General features: G+C 36.6%; 1 protein-coding gene across 5 annotated transcripts in view; it reads left to right on the top strand.

Annotated features, from left to right (window-relative positions):
* The window catches only part of LOC124777434 (enhancer of mRNA-decapping protein 4), a 162,380-nt gene extending 145,853 nt beyond the window's left edge, over positions 1-16,527 (top strand). For 4 of the 5 annotated variants that reach the window (XM_047252834.1, XM_047252835.1, XM_047252837.1 and 1 more), the window contains exons 19-21: positions 1,494-1,710; positions 10,346-10,509; positions 15,860-16,526. In XM_047252834.1, coding sequence (XP_047108790.1) covers positions 1,494-1,710; positions 10,346-10,509; positions 15,860-16,043 — 565 coding nt within the window. In that variant the 3' untranslated portion in view covers positions 16,044-16,526. Of the gene's footprint in view, positions 1-1,493; positions 1,711-10,345; positions 10,510-15,859 lie in introns of all 5 variants that reach the window. The other variant, XM_047252839.1, reaches the window with a different exon arrangement.
* Positions 16,528-16,859: the final 332 nt, after the last annotated feature.

Raw genomic sequence — 16,859 nt, 5'->3', positions numbered from 1 at the left:
AATGCTTCAAGACATCCTTTGTCTCACCAAATGATGACCTACTTTCTATCTGCACAGTGGTACCCACGAAGTGATTTGTATAGATATTTGCATTATCCTGTGTATCATCAGTTTCATTATTAAGACTAAGGACAATATCCTAGGCCTTGGTGTAAATACACCAGTCTTGCTCCTTCTTATGTTCCACATAAATTTGATTTTCTTGCCTAAATTACAATTTTTGATAAGCAAGTAAATATTTTCCTGGATTTTCAGTTACTTTATTTATAATTTGATACTAGTTTGTTATAGAATCCTACCTTTGTTTGTAGGAACCAATTGAATTTTTGATTGATATGTAATGCCTTCCTCCTCTTACATAGTATTTTTATCTCAAACAATGGAAACCTCAGTTTGGAATATCAACAATGTAGGAAAAGACAGATTGCTGCTTACTATAAAGAAGACACATCAAGTTGCAGACAGGCACAATTAAGACATTCACATATAGGCATTCTGGCCAGAGATGCTGGAGTTAGCAGTCGTGCATGTGTGCGAGGTGTGCTTGCTTTGTGTGTGTGTGTGTGTGTGTGTGTGTGTGTGTGTGTGTGTGTGTGTGTGTGTCTGAAAACTATATGTGAGTGTCTTTTAATTGTGCAGACCTGTATGCAACTTGATATGTCTTCTTTACGGTAAGTAGCAATCTCTCTTTTCCTACACTTTTAATATTTTTATCGCTACAGTAATCTATGATGTTTGAAGTGCACTCTACATAGTTTGTGGCTAAACATTTTTATAAACTGATGCAGTTTTCACTACCAGTTGTTTAATTTAGAGTTTATAACAGTTCTAAACAGACTGGCTCTATCTCCACTAAGGCCCTGTTGTGAGCCTTTGAACTGGAATTATTTATGATGTAATTGTTCACCAGCAGTGTTACATTGTGTTCCGATGCACAATGTGGGTGGTAGCGCACGTTTTTCTCCTCACACATTTTAAAATGACTGTAATAATCATCACACACACACACACACACACACACACACACACACACACACACACACACACAGGAATAAATATATTTTATCTTAACTGGCATTTGTACTTTTAATTGTAAAACTTATTCTGTAGTACTTTCTGTGTCAACCTCAAAATTGTATAAATCATAGTCAGACACAACAAATAGTGTATTTGTATGGAGTCCTTTGTCTGTGAGATCAACAGTTACCCAGTAGTCTTGGAAGGTCCTAATTACTTCAGTTAAACTGGTAAGTCTGCACAGTACATGTAACTCAGTTGCTCACTGCCTAGCAGCTGATCAGCGAGCCAGAACATCATCTCCAATTTAAAACTGATTATTAATGTGTATGAAAATGTTAGCCGTAAAATGAAGTGCCAGTATACACATTTCTGGTTCAATTTAAGCAATATATTTTGGCTCGGATTACACATTTCCCTTAGCAATAATAAACCAATTATGATCAATGCATCTTTGTTAATTAAATCTTTCTCAGTTTCCAGGATAACCTGACAAAGGCTGTTAGCATAGTTGTGAAAGAAAACATAACAAAAGAATTTCATGCCCAGCAGTCTGTTATTGAGGACAGAGTATTAAATGCTGTTCGTTCAAGAGCTGTTACTCCTGCTCCACACTTACTAGATAGTCAGGTGCAGAAGGCTCAGCTGATGCAATTAATTGCTCAAGGACAAATAAATCCTGCCTTCCAACAGGTATCTATCACAAACATTTTAACAGTTGTATCAAGCTAAATTAGAATGTGATCACAAAAGAACTTCATGTGTGTCATCTGTTTTGTAAGTCTTGAAATGCAGAGGATAGTTTGAAGTTGCCAAAAACTAAACTAAACATAAGAAAAAGTAGTGTTACATTGAATCATTGACAGGCATAGAAAAGTAAAAAATAATAAGTACTATGGTCCTTCTGACATTAAAAACTTTTATTTTATTGATTTACACATCAAGTTCCATAGGACCAAATTGAGGAGCAAATCTCCCAAGGTCATGGAATATGACAGTATATGAAATTACAACATAAAAGTAATTCGCGAACTTACACATATTATTGTCTGAACTGCCCATTTCTGAGCCAGTATGAATGGGAAGAGTTGCCCCAAAATATAATGCCATATGATATAACCGAATTAAAATCAGAAAAGTAGACTAATTATCGTGTCAAATGATGACTTTCTTCAGATACCATTTGGATAGTAAAAATGGCAGCATTAAGTCTTTGAACAAGATCCTGAATGTGGGCTTTCCACGACAGTTTACTATCTATCTGAACACTTAGAAATTTGAACTGTTCAGTTTCACTAATCAAATGCAATTTCTGTGAAATTGAGATGTTGGGTTTTATTAAATTATGTGTTAGAAACTTAAAAACTGAGTCTTACTGTGATTTAGTGTTAGTATAATTTCTACAAGTGATGAAGTTCTGTCGTGAACTGCACTGTTTGAGACTGAGCCAATATTGCACACAACATCTTTTACTGTCAAGCTAGTGTCATCAGCAAACAAAAATATTTTAGAGTTGCCTGTAATACTTGAGTACATGTCATTCATATAAACAAGGGACAGGAGTGGCCTTAACACTGATCCCTGGGGCACCTGTCACTTCACCATACCCCACTCAGACTCCACATCACAGCCATTCTCAATTCTGCGAATAATCACCTTTTGCTGTCTGTTTTTTAAAGTAAGAGGTGAACCAATTGTGAGCTACTCCCTGTATTCTGTTATGGTCCAACTCCTGCAGCAATATTTTGTGATCAACACAATCAAACACTTAAGTTAAATCAAAAAATATGCCTAGCATTCGAAACCTTTTGTTTAACCCAGCCAGTACATCATAGAGAAAAGAGAATATAGCATTTTCAGTTGTTAAATGGCTTCTAAAGCCAAACTGTATATTTGATAGCAAATTATGTGATATGAAATTATCAATTATCCTTACATACACAGCCTTTACAATAACTTTACCAAACACTGATGGCGTAGAAATAGTTTTTAAATTGTCTAAATTATCCTTATCTCCCTTTTTACAAAGCGGCTTTACTACTGAGTGCTTTAATCGTTCAGGAAACTGTCCATTCCTAAAGGAAAAACTACAAATATGGTTAAGTACAGGGCTAACATGTGCAGCACAATACTTTAATATTTTGCTAGGTGCTCCATCATATCCATGATTTATTTATTGACTCAATCTCCTCTTTGTACTGGGTACCCCTTTCAGTCAACAGATTACATAAATTGCAGTCCTGCCTAAATTAGCTTTTATATAGTACAAGTGGTACAACAGAAAAAAAAATCACAAAGAAAAGAAGCAGAAAAATAAAACAAATAAAGATGAAAGCAAACTATAGGAATTTTCAGGTAATGAACACAGCAAAATCAGAGATGTAAAAGATACAAAATGCTTCAAATTTTGATACGCTTGACTTCTGCTTAGATGCATCCTTTTCTCACTGTGACCCAGTCCTACTCTAATACCTGCCCAGCAGAGTTTGTTTTTACATTTTGGGTATCAATGGTCATATGAGACATTTCTTATAATATACTACCACAGTAAACTTTACCGTTTAGTAAGGTCATCCGAAGACCAGTATCAGTTGCAAAGTGATTTAGAAAAGATTGCTGTATGGTGTGGCAGGTGGCAGTTGACACTAAATAACGAAAAGTGTGAGGTGATCCACATGAGTTCCAAAAGAAATCCGTTGGAATTCGATTACTCGATAAATAGTACAATTCTCAAGGCTGTCAATTCAACTAAGTACCTGGGTGGTAAAATTATGAACAACTTCAGTTGGAAAGACCACATAGATAATATTGTGGGGAAGGCGAGCCAAAGGTTGCGTTTCATTGGCAGGACATATTCATATTCTTGAAGGGAAAAAAAACCTTGTTTCACAAAGCTCCTAGCAACCAACGCACGTTAGTGTATCGATACTCATAATTTTGAAACCCATCCCTGTTGGTTTTTGAACACACTCTGTAAATTGATTTCTGAATGAATCATGAGTTAATTTTTGAATGCGTGCATAGTGTACGTGATGTCTGTCAGGGGAATGCCAGTCACAACTAGAAATACACTTTCCTGCAGGCAAAAGGGGACCAGGTTATACGAGCTGATCAGAGTAAACCTGAACCACTGTATGATTATGTGGTTGACTGTATTTGCAAATGATCAGTGTTGTTATCCATTGTTTCATACTACCAGAATGGAAATAAATGACTGACAGGAATAACGGGCAAGATAGATCACTTATTATCTTCTCAATGTATCCAAGAAAATGAAATTTTGTCAGAAAAGTTTTGGCCAGACTGCTACGCTAGTAAGGGCCAGTTGTACAGTCCCCGTCTAGCAGCCACTTAACTTCTATTCTGGAAGTACCACGGAAAGTGGTTTGTACGAACATAACAACACCTAACCGGAGAATAATCAGGATAACTAAACTGGTGATTCTGGCAGGGTTAGTGAAGTTAAGCGGCGAATAAATTGTGACAAAGGCAGGAATAGTTCCAGAATTAGTCATGACAAGATTGTTTGTTAGAACGAGGAAGAAGAAGAAACGGGGACATCACACCAATTAGGGAAGAACATGACGATTCCAAATTTATATAAAAATCTTCTACTACTACTTTTCGATCTCATGCTCGAGAAACTGGAGCGTATGAATGAATGAAATGTGAAACTATTTCCTAACATTAAGCTATTTGCTTGTAGTAGGCCTAATAGGCATTGTATGTTGCTCTTGGTGAATTATATTCTGTCGTGCTATAAAAATGACCATATGCGCCAAAACAGTCTCATTTATTTTGTGTGTATTACAATTTCTGCAGGGTTAGAAAGGCCTATTTTGTTTTAGCTAGCAGACAGTGACAAAATAGACGTAATCAGACCGAGAAACCACACCAGTCTTTGGTACTATTTGTATTAACACCTTACGCAGTGTTAGACAATGATATTTCGATTTTTCATGTAGCAAAACATTTGACGAACTTTGATGAGGTAACAGATTCTTTCACAAAAAGGAAAGCACGCCATGTAAAGCTGTAGCAAGATTAGAGAGAAAACAATGCTAGGAGCTAAGGATTGAAAGAATGTGTACTGTCTTGCTTGTCCGTTGTCTTTACTGGTTTTATGTATCCTACGAGGGGCGTTCAGAAAGTAAGCTCCGATCGGTCGCGAAATGGAAACGACTATGAAAATCCGATAAAGCTTTGCACAGATGTGTTGGGTAGTGTCTCTAGTATAACCCCAGTTAGCATCACGTTGCCCTTCTCATTTCTGAGCTCGCAGTGAGTGCGTAAAGATGTCTAGAAAATAGTGTCTGCCGCCAAGTACGAGGGCCTGGTGAGAAATTTCGCCTGAAGCTATGCAGCTAACATTACAAAACTGTCGTGCTGTTTCGTCTTCACGACAATTCTCAGCCGCATTCTGCAGGGGCAATGAAGATGCTCCTGCATCGTTCTCAAATGGAAATGTTAGATTACCCACAATACAGTCCGCAATTGTCTCCCCCTGAGTTTCATCTCTGGTCACATGAACCGCTGTCTTTGAAGACAACATTTTGACACAGACAGCGAGGTGTAGGCCAGTGTGGAGAATTGGCGGAAAGCACTGGCGGTTGCCTTCTATGATGAGGCTATTGAAAAGTTGGTACAACGCTATGACAAAAGTCTAAGTCAGAACGGCGACTACGTAGAGAAGTAGCTGAAAGGTGTAGCTAATTGTTACAAGTAAAACATTTCTGATGTTCACTGTGGTTTCAATTTGGCAATCAATCGGAGCTTACTTTCTGAACAGGCCTCGTATATTTAACTTTGTCACCCAAAACAGAAAGGCAATAAAGAGTGCAAATTTTCTGAAGAGTTCTTGTTCTCCCGGTTACAAATAATCCCATCCAGTATTAATAGCGAGGGGTTTTTTTTTTTTTTTTTTTTTTTTTTTTTTTTTTTTTTTTTTTTTTTTTTTTTTTTTTAAAAAAAAAAAAAAAAGAGGGGAAGGATGTCAAACTGGGCGACTGGGAGCAGGAGAGGCACCACAGGACATTTTAATTTCCCCTGTTCTGAATATAGTTTGATGGCATCCAGTACAAAATATACACGTTTCAATTCCACGGAACGAAATACAGTGACGTGCGATAGAAGAATGCTGTATGAAGGGGGGTGGCACTCCACTCTGGCACACTTAAGACCAAATAACATGTCTTACATTTCCTCGAACATATATGTTTTACGTATCAGACTCTTCACAAAGATGTGCCCTACAAAATGAACACATTTAAATTTTTGACGTTGTATCTCAAACGCTTGTGGGGGAAGGGGGCTACTATCTTAGTATTGCCCCAGTTCGGAAATATCGTAGATCTGAGGCTGATGCGCAGAGCAGTCTGAGTTTTATTGGGCAAGTGTGTAGTCTCCACGTGACCCGTGTTTACATTTGGTGATTCTGCTGTTTCCTCTTCATTTACTGCTCTCACGTCAAATGAAAACAAAATGGATTTCTGTGGCCAGGAGCTATCAAGTGAATTAAAATACACTCGCGTAATCACAGAAGGCTAATACACGTTATTAGTTTCAGATTTTATTTTATTTCCACTTTTCTGGCAGTCGTGCATTTAATCGTCTTGTAGAACAATGAAGTTAGTTTTGTCGGTTTGCTACAGAAATTTGACTTTTATTAACTTTTTACGCTGAGGCAGTCATTGTATTTGAAACGAAATGTTTGGTTTCTCACTATTGGCAAATTTCAACTGTTCACTGCATTTCAGGTGCACATTTTCATCTTCTAGCATGTATGGCATTATGTCACAATAAAGAATCAAAAATGAATTAATACAGTACTGGTACTCAAAGAAAATTTACATCCCTAAACCCACACTGAAAAGCTTAATATCCAGTTGAGGCCTACTTCATTGGGAATCTAGATATACGAATGTGCTCTTTAAGTATGCACTTCAAATGTCCCATTTTAGTATGGCTCACGAAATTCCGATGCTCTTGGAGTATTCTCTGATGTCTCTTTTCTTTTATGGCGTAATGTAAGATCTTTTAATGTTTTACACGTACGAACATACAGGCTTCCTGCGTCGTAGCAGCTGCCAAAGCGCAGTGGCACCAGTTATCTGGCACTCTCTGACGACTACTGAAATGAAGCTATTTCTAACAGGTCGCGGGAAAATATTGTGAATGGTGGTTTGAAAAGCGTTACTTTCAAAGTAAATTTCCTATTTCGCAAATTGTACTAGTGTGAGAATGTACGATGAATTTCTTGAATCACAGAGCGTTTGATGACGTGCCATTTAGAGAAGTATTTCCAGCCCAAAAGATCAGACATTCAAGTCGTCATTATGAGCAAATTGAATGTAGTGGTACGGAAGCTCTCTCTCCTCTGCGGTAGCTAATTTATTTGTGGAAAACTCTGAGGACAAGTCACTGGACTCGTCTAAAATTTTTACTGGTACGTTTGTTTGATATACCTTTTAGTGTAACACGTGCAAAAAATATCAACATTATATGTGAAAGCTTTGCTTTTCTTGTAGCAACACTATGTATATTAATTTAAAACATTAACTTTTCCTGTTTGTGTATATGCGCTACTTAACAATGATGTTGCTGTTAGCTGACTACATCGCGTGTCCTGCGGTCTGAATATCCGCTGTCATGGGCTGGCTGGATCACGTGACATGAGCTATGAGTGGCTTACAAAAGCGCATCGCAATCTCGATTACATGGTTCGGAAAGTAACATGTGGCTTTCGGTGGAATTTGAATTTATACTTTTGTAATACGAAAATATACAGCGTACATGTTGCTGCACAACAAAAATCTTTCCAAAAAGGGTTTTCTTCCCTGAGTTTCGTTTTCTAAAGTGCCTGGAAATTCTACGCTTTGTATAAAAACATAACCATTCAAAGGATTGATATTTTTTACAGTTCTGAGGGAAAATATACTGTCACATAATAACACGAAAAGTACGTTTTCATCCAGGAGAAAGTGAATTTTTAACCGGGAAATCTGGGAATTTTTTTTCCTTGTCCACATATGCACCCTGTATGTGATTGAATGCCAGTGATTGTGTAATGAAAATTAACTTTTTGTCATAACCATATCAGTCACAAACTAGACATTAGTTTATGCTAAATGCATTTCATTTGCTATGCAGACATATTGCCACTGCCTCTATAGCATAATAGTTGCTGTCGCTACCTTTGGTACTGAAGGATCTGGGTTTGAGTGCCAATCCTCTCCTTAGATATTTTTCCTGAGGAGATAGGTATGGAATGGGGTCAACTCAGCAGAGTAAGGCTGATCACATGTCCCATGGGACACTAGATCACTCCTTATACTACTTTGTAGGCAGCATTCAGTACAGGTCTAAGGCCTAGTTTGTGAGTGGTGTTTACGTAAGCATGTTACACCTGCATTAAGCCTGACTATTAAGATGATTTTATAAAGTATATATTACACCACTGATTAATCTTAATTTTTCTCTCAGTACTTGTGAAGTCTGTTGCCTATAGATGAAGGATGTATTGAAAAATTTGTGATGGCTGCATTTTGTAACTTCTCACTCTGTCATTGTTGTAGCTGTGTGCTGTTGTAGCTGTGTGCTGTTGTTTAACTCCTTCAGCTGTCCCTTTGTTGTTAGTTTGGTTACAACACTAGTGACTGGGTTTTGGGAACGTTTCACTTTGACGAACAAGGGGTGGCTATGATGTTAGGATCGTAGATTTACTTCAAACTATACACACTTTTAGTAGCCTATTAGGACAACATAACATGCAAGTAGTAAGGCGTACTACTTAGGCACTTTCGGGAAAATTTTATGTATTGAATATGCACCTATACATAGCAATTGTGAGTACAAGATGGCAGTGGTCGAGTGGTTAGCATTTGAGTTCTGCAATCCGTGGATTGCTGGTTCGAGTCCTGCTTATCTTTTCCCCTCCTCCTCCTCCTCCTCCTCCTCCTCCTCCTCCTCCTTTCTTCCTTCCTTCTTCCCTCCCTCCCTACCACCCTCCAACAATGGTCATCTTATTCATATATATGACGTTAGAATGAAACACAGGTATTTACTTGAACTTTTATTCAATTTCCAAAGGTATTTGGCTGTTTACTAATTTTAATTATTGTAATAAATATTCTGTTTACAATAATCAACAAGTAAATGACCAGATGCATAAAGTTTTCCTGCAAACTTATAGCTGTTGTGGTTTTCAAAATCTCTTATACCTACAATTGGGTAAGGTATCCAGAACGGCATTGCACCTGGACCTGCAGACATAGAGACCCTCCCATTCTTCAACTTTCGTAGTGGTGACACCTTGCTAACATGGCAAGAACAAATAGTGTATGTGTGAATTTTTTAAACATCACTAAATTTACATTGTTACTTCAAAAATGGAGGTAACTCCTGGTTCTTCGACTACTGAGGATGGTGAAAGTCATGAAGATTCAGCATATAACCTAATGCAGTGGCAAATGTCAGTTAAAAGATGCATTTGTGCACTGTGATAGTCTTCTTCAAAAAGCAGACCTTATTGACAGAGAATTATCGCTGAAGATTTCTGCAGATGCAGTGGCGATTGGGAAAAACTTTTATCAGCCTATCGTCAAAATGTTAGGGCAAAAGATATTTATTACTAATGAGCACCTTATTCATTCCAACAAATTAGGTGAAAGTCTATTCCATGAAGCTAAAGATTTTTCTGATGATGAGGATAATGAGCAGACTGAAAAGAAGGCAAAAGCTGGACACATTCTGTTGGAGACAAAAATACTAGTAATGAGACTGGCAAAAGAACATGCCACGTGGTATCTGCAAAGTTTGTGCAAATAAGTGTCCTTTATTATTATTATACCTTTCAAATGTTATTATGTGTGAAATAACATGATCAGTGTTGGGAGAGAGGGGGGGGGGGGGGGGGGGAGGAGGAGGAAAGTGTTAAAGAAAAACGGAGCAGGCCTGGATCCAGCAATGTTCCGATTATGGGGCTTGAAGGATAACCACTGACAGCTTTTGCTCCGAGTCACAACACAGTGGTACATAGTCAATGTGTAAAGCTTTTCTTGCAAGTACATCTTACTACTTGCGCGTTATGTTGTCCTAATGGATTACTTAAGGTGTACAAAGCCTGAAGTAAATCTGTCATCCGAATGTTGTCGCCTCCCCTTGTAAGACATACATTTTATGTATAGCTTAACTACTGAGAATGTATTTCAATTTATTGTGAGACACTTAACATAGTGTAATAATAAAAGTGAATTTGTGTTTACATACACAATTAAGTGGGAATTACCTTATAATTATTGTTATGTTTATGTGGTTCTTTTCTTTTCAGGCACTTTCAGCATCTGATTTGAGTCTAGTAGTTTTTGTTTGTGAACGTGTCAATCCCCAACAAATCTTTAGTCAGACACCATGTCCTCTACAGCAACATGTTTTGTTGTCTCTTATACAGCAGCTTTCAGCTGATATGGAAAATGACACAGAGATCAAACATAAGTAAGTTTACAACTGTAATTAAATATTATTAATTGCAGTAATATTGTTCTTACTACTTTAGTCATTATTTCATATTCGAGTAGTGTTCATTAAATCAAATGTTGCAGTCTTTCAAAAAATGTCTTGGAGCAATGAGTAAGGATAACCACTCACTATATAGCGGAGGTGTTTAATGGAATACGCACCGAGGTGCCAAAAGTTGTGGGGTACCTCCTAATATTGTGTTAGACCTCATTTTACCTGGCATAGTGCAGCAGCTTAACATGGCATTGACTCAACAAGGTGTCAGAAGTCCCCTTCAGGAATATTGACTCGTACTGCCTTTAGAAGCATCCTCAATTGCAAAAGTGTTGCTGTGCAGGATTTTCTGAAATACTTTAATCGTATTATCCAGTACAATATTTCTGCTTTCTTTATGCATACACAGAGCAACTGAGGTGGTGGTTGCTAAGGAAATGTAAGTTCTTCTGCCCTTCATGTTCCCTTCTTCTGTAAATTCTAATTAACAGTGCTGCCCTTTGTGTTAGACCAGTTGTAATTTACCTGGTCCCCCACCATCTACTAGTGCGCTTTCCAGCTTTTGTGCTGGACTGTAGGCAGTTGGGGGTTGGAAGATATTTTTATAAGGTTTTCATAAAATTTTGACAAAGTATTTGGTAAATAATAATAATAATAATAATAATAATAACCCGTGGAGGCCCGGGAAAAGAATAGGCCTCCGGTATGTTCTGCCAGTCGTAAAAGGCGACGAAAAGAACAAACCACTAATAGGGCTAACCCCCCTTTTAGTGTGATTAGTTGGTTCAGGACAGAACTAAAGAAGCCTCGGACAAGCGCCGTCATGGTCGGGGACGACGTTTGAACCCTGTGCCTGCCCGCAATGGTAACGACACTGCTAGCCAACTGGAAAATGATTTAAATCCAAATAGAGGTGTTTTGCAGGATATGCTTCCTGCAACCACCCTAGAAGGAAAACAAAGATGGAGGATGAGATGGTCAGATGAAGTTAATCAACACCTCATGTTCTGTTATTACCAAGCAACAAACCTAGGAACCACAACTGTATACAGATCACAAATATACACAACATTTATTGTCAGATACTCAGAATTAAAATTTTTAACAGAACAACGACTAGCTGATCAGATCCATGTAATAATAAAAAATAACACGATACCCCAGTCAGAATTAGAAAACATCAAACAACAAGTACATCAAATACTGGAACCAAATAATATGCAATCAGAAGAAGAAGAAAATACGGTAATGGACTCAAACATCCCAGAGCAAACAAACAAAGAACAACACGCATCAATTAAACAATCAGAGGAAAACAAAATCTTAAGACAGCCACCAGAACAAGCACAAATAGAACTCTAAGCAACACAAATGTTAGATATAGAAGAAAAAATTCAGCTGACATATATAGAATACAAAGACACAAATACAGACATTAGACCATTCTTGCATAGACTGCCAAATAACCCACAAGTCGAAACAATAATAAAAACTATCAACACAACTATGGAAGAGTTACAACTACTGGTTTATATAGGAGCACTCACTACACTAAATATACACACTAGGCAGAGATCAGAACCAACCAACACACAGAAGAAACCCACAAAGCCAGCATGGCAACACAGGCTACAGATCAGAATAGAAAAACTGAGAAAAGACATCGGACAGCTAACACAATTTATAAGAAATGAAATATCAGAAAAAAACGAAAAAGGTTAGGTAAAATCTCACAACAAGAAGTGATAGAGCAATTAGATGAAAAGAAGCAGAAATTACAAGCATTGGCCAAACGACTTAGAAGATACAAAAAAAGTGAAAATAGAAGAAAACAAAACCAAACATTCAACACAAACCAAAAGAAATTTTACCAGACAATAGATAACACACACATTAAAATAGACAATCCACCAAACATAACAGACATGGAACACTTCTGGAGCAACATATGGTCAAACCCGGTACAACATAACAGGCATGCACGGTGGATACAAGCAGAAACAGATACATACAAGATGATACCACAAATGCCTGAAGTGATAATTTTGCAACATGAAGTCACCCAAGCAATTAATTCTACTCACAATTGGAAAGCCCCTGGAAAAGATAAAATAGCAAATTTCTGGCTAAAGAAGTTCACCTCAACACATTCACATCTAACTAAATTATTTAACATATATGAGGTGACTTACCGAACAAAAGCGCTGGCAGGTCGATAGACACACAAACAAACACAAACATGCACACAAAATTCAAGCTTTCGCAACAAACTGTTGCCTCATCACCCACTTCCTTTCGTCTTCCCCCTCCTTTCCTCTTTCCTGATGAGGCAACAGTTTGTTGCGAAAGCTTGAATTTTGTGTGCATGTTTGTGTTTGTTTGTGTGTCTATCGACCTGCCAGCGCTTTTGTTCGGTAAGTCACCTCATCAAATATAATATAATATAATTTTTCCCAAGTGGAATGTTTCCTTCCATTATATTAAATTATTTAACAGTTACATTGCAGACCCATACACATTCCCTGATACACGTACACATGGAATAACTTATCTGAAACCTAAAGATCAAGCAGACACAGCAAACCCAGCTAAATATCGCCCCATAACATGCCTACCAACAATATACAAAATATTAACTTCAGTCATTACACAGAAATTAATGACACATACAACACAGAAGAAAATTATAAATGAAGAACAAAAAGGCTGCTGCAAAGGAGCATGAGGATGTAAAGAGCAACTGATAATAGATGCAGAGGTGACATATCAAGCTAAAACTAAACAAAGGTCGCTACACTATGCATACATTGATTACCAAAAAGCTTTTGATAATGTACCCCACTCATGGTTACTACAAATATTGGAAATATACAAAGTAGATCCTAAATTGATACAGTTCCTAAACATAGTAATGAAAAACTGGAAAACCACACTTAATATCCAAACAAATTCAAATAATATCACATCACAGCCAATACAGATTAAGCGTGGAATATACCAAGGAGACTCATTAAGTCCTTTCTGGTTCTGCCTTGCTCTGAACCCACTATCCAACATGCTAAATAATACAAATTATGGATACAATATTACTGGAACATACTCACACAAAATCACACATTTGCTGTACATGGATGATATAAAACTACTGGCAGCAACAAATCAACAACTCAACCAATTACTAAAGATAACAGAAGTATTCTGCAATTATATAAATATGGCTTTTGGAACAGACAAATGTAAGAAAAATAGCATAGTCAAGGGAAAACACACTAAACAGGAAGATTACATAGTGGATAACCACAGCGACTGCATAGAAGCGATGGAAAAAACAGATGCCTATAAATATCTAGGATACAGACAAAAAATAGGAATAGATAATACAAATATTGAAGAAGAACTAAAAGAAAAATATAGACAAAGACTAACAAAAATACTGAAAACAGAATTGACAGCAAGAAACAAGACAAAAGCTATAAATAATTATGTTATACCAATATTGACCTACTCATTTGGAATAGTGAAATGGAGTAACACAGACCTAGAAGCATTCAATACACTTACACGATCACAATGCCACAAATATAGAATACATCACATACATTCAGCAACTGAAAGATTCACATTAAGCAGAAAGGAAGGAAGAAGGGGATTTATCGACAAAAAAAACCTACATTATGGACAGGTAGACAATTTAAGAAAATTCTTTCTAGAACAAGCAGAAACTAGCAAAATACACAAAGCAATCACTCATATGAATACATCGGCTACACCACTGCAATTTCATTACCACTTCTACAACCCTTTAGATAACTTAACATCAACAGATACGAAGAAAGTAAATTGGAAAAAGAAAACACTACATGGCAAGCACCCGTATCATCTAACACAGCCACACATCGATCAAGATACATCCAACACATGGCTAAGAAAAGGCAATATATACAGTGAGACGGAAGGATTCATGATTGCAATACAGGATCAAACAATAAACACCAGATATTACAGCAAGCATATTATTAAAGATCCCAATGCCACAACAGATAAATGCAGACTTTGCAAACAACAAATAGAAACAGTAGATCACACCACAAGCGGATGTACAATACTAGCAAATACAGAATACCCCAGAAGACATGACAATGTAGCAAAAAATAATACATCAACAACTTGCCATACAACATAAACTAATAAAACAACACGTTCCCACATACAAGTATGCACCACAAAATGTACTGGAGAATGATGAATACAAATTATACTGGAAAAGAACCATTATAACAGATAAAAACACCACCACATAACAAACCTGACATCATACTCACCAATAAAAAGAAGAAATTAACACAACTAATCGAAATATCCATACCCAATACAACAAATATACAGAAGAAAACAGGAGAAAAAATTGAAATATACATCCAACTGGCTGAGGAAGTCAAGGACATGTGGCATCAGGATAAAGTTGACATTATACCAATTATACTATCAACCACAGGAGTCCTACCACACAACATCCACCAGTACATCAATGTAATACAGCTACATCCAAACTTATATATACAACTACAGAAATCTGTAATTATTGATACATGTTCAATCATCCGAAAGTTCCTAAATGTAATATAACATATACCGTACAGTTAAAAGGAAGTCACACTTGATCAAGGTCCGCGTCACTTTCCATTTTTGACCAGACATAACGTCTGAGAAAAGAAAGTAATAATAGTAATAATAGTAATAATAATAATAATAATAATAATAATAATAATAATAATAATAATAATAATAATATCTTTCCTTTCTCAGACATTATTATTATTATTTTATTATTGTTATTATTTGCCGTAACTTGCTGCAACTCTGCTTTATAAGTTTTATAAAGTGAAGTTACAGCCCTACTTTATGAATCACCGTTACTGTGGAACCGATGGGCAGTTAGTAGCAAAACACCCTAACAGAGATACAAAAGGGAAGTAGTTAAAGCAGGTTGACTACCCCTGTGTTTGACTGTAAATACATATTTGCATGTCAGCTACATGCTCATAGTCTCATAAAGAAATAATTATCAAACACACATCACTGACATGCCTTAAGTGGAAACATTGCACTTCATTCACACAGCTGCAGGTGGCAGGCCTCCCCAGTGAAGTCAGATAATATACAGCTCATATATTGTGCTTTGCACCAGGGTTCAACTGAAATGCTGAGCTAATGATGCTTTAAGTGTTTCACGCTATGAGACTTGAAATTATTTTATGAACTGACATAAGATATCTTTGTTAATAACCAATATTAAGGTTAACAGACTTAAAAAGGATTACTGTATTTTCAGGTACTTGGAAGAAGCTGTCATGAACTTGGAGACAAATAATGCCTTAACCAGAGAACACTTGCCAACAGTGATTACTGCCCTTCAGCGACAGCTTTCAGCGTATATTACGAAGAACCCAAACAACAAAATTACTCGCAGTATGAAAATGCTCCTTATGGCAACAAGGGCTTTACTGAATCAGTGACATAAAATATCAACCAGAACTTGAAATTTTTATATTTTTTATCAATTAAATGTCTGTAAAAGTATTACACTGTAATTTGATAGGCTGTGGGCATGACTGATATTCATGTGTAGTCGTGTGTGTGTGTGTGTGTGTGTGTGTGTGAAGGTCGCAGTATGATTCCTGGTGTATATTTATTTGTAAATACGATTCTTGTGAGAGACTTTGACAACGACAAAGTGCTGTTGTAGTATATTATTACATATTGAATTCAGATCTGTTAAGACTGACTTGCATACCTTTTATGTAAATTGATGCAGATGTATTTTTAGTAGTGTTTAAAGATCAGAGCAATAACTTTCAGTAACTAAAAAGTTAAAGTTGTTGTTTTTATTATTTTAGGTATGTTTATGCCTACAATAATTAATACTATGATATGCCCTCAATGCTGCAGCTGGTCACAGTAAAAAAAAATAGATGTTTTATAAGAATTGTAAAGTTATTTTTAAATATACATTATTTAAAAAATATGAAAAATCACCTTTTATTCTTCAATAGTTACCAGAGAAAATATTTTAGATGCCAACAATGCCCATTTAAAATAGTACAACAGACATTCTTCAAAGAGCCATTGCTGAAACAGTCATTAGTTCACTGTCAGTTTTATTGCCCCATGAAGCTGTAATAAATAAGACTTAAGCGTTTCTTGCAACTATCTGAAATCAAATTCGAAACCCATGCGTGTCGCAAGAAATGGAATCCCTCGCAGAATAAGAATTAAGCATATGGGTGTTTAACCCCTAAACTTAGTGATTTCTTTTGTTAAAATTATGTTCC

This window comes from Schistocerca piceifrons, chromosome 2 (genome assembly GCF_021461385.2).
Source record: "Schistocerca piceifrons isolate TAMUIC-IGC-003096 chromosome 2, iqSchPice1.1, whole genome shotgun sequence".
Taxonomy (NCBI): Eukaryota; Metazoa; Arthropoda; class Insecta; order Orthoptera; family Acrididae; genus Schistocerca; species Schistocerca piceifrons.
The sequence above is the reverse complement of the archived record's forward strand: the minus strand, read 5'-3'. Positions and strand labels throughout refer to the sequence as shown.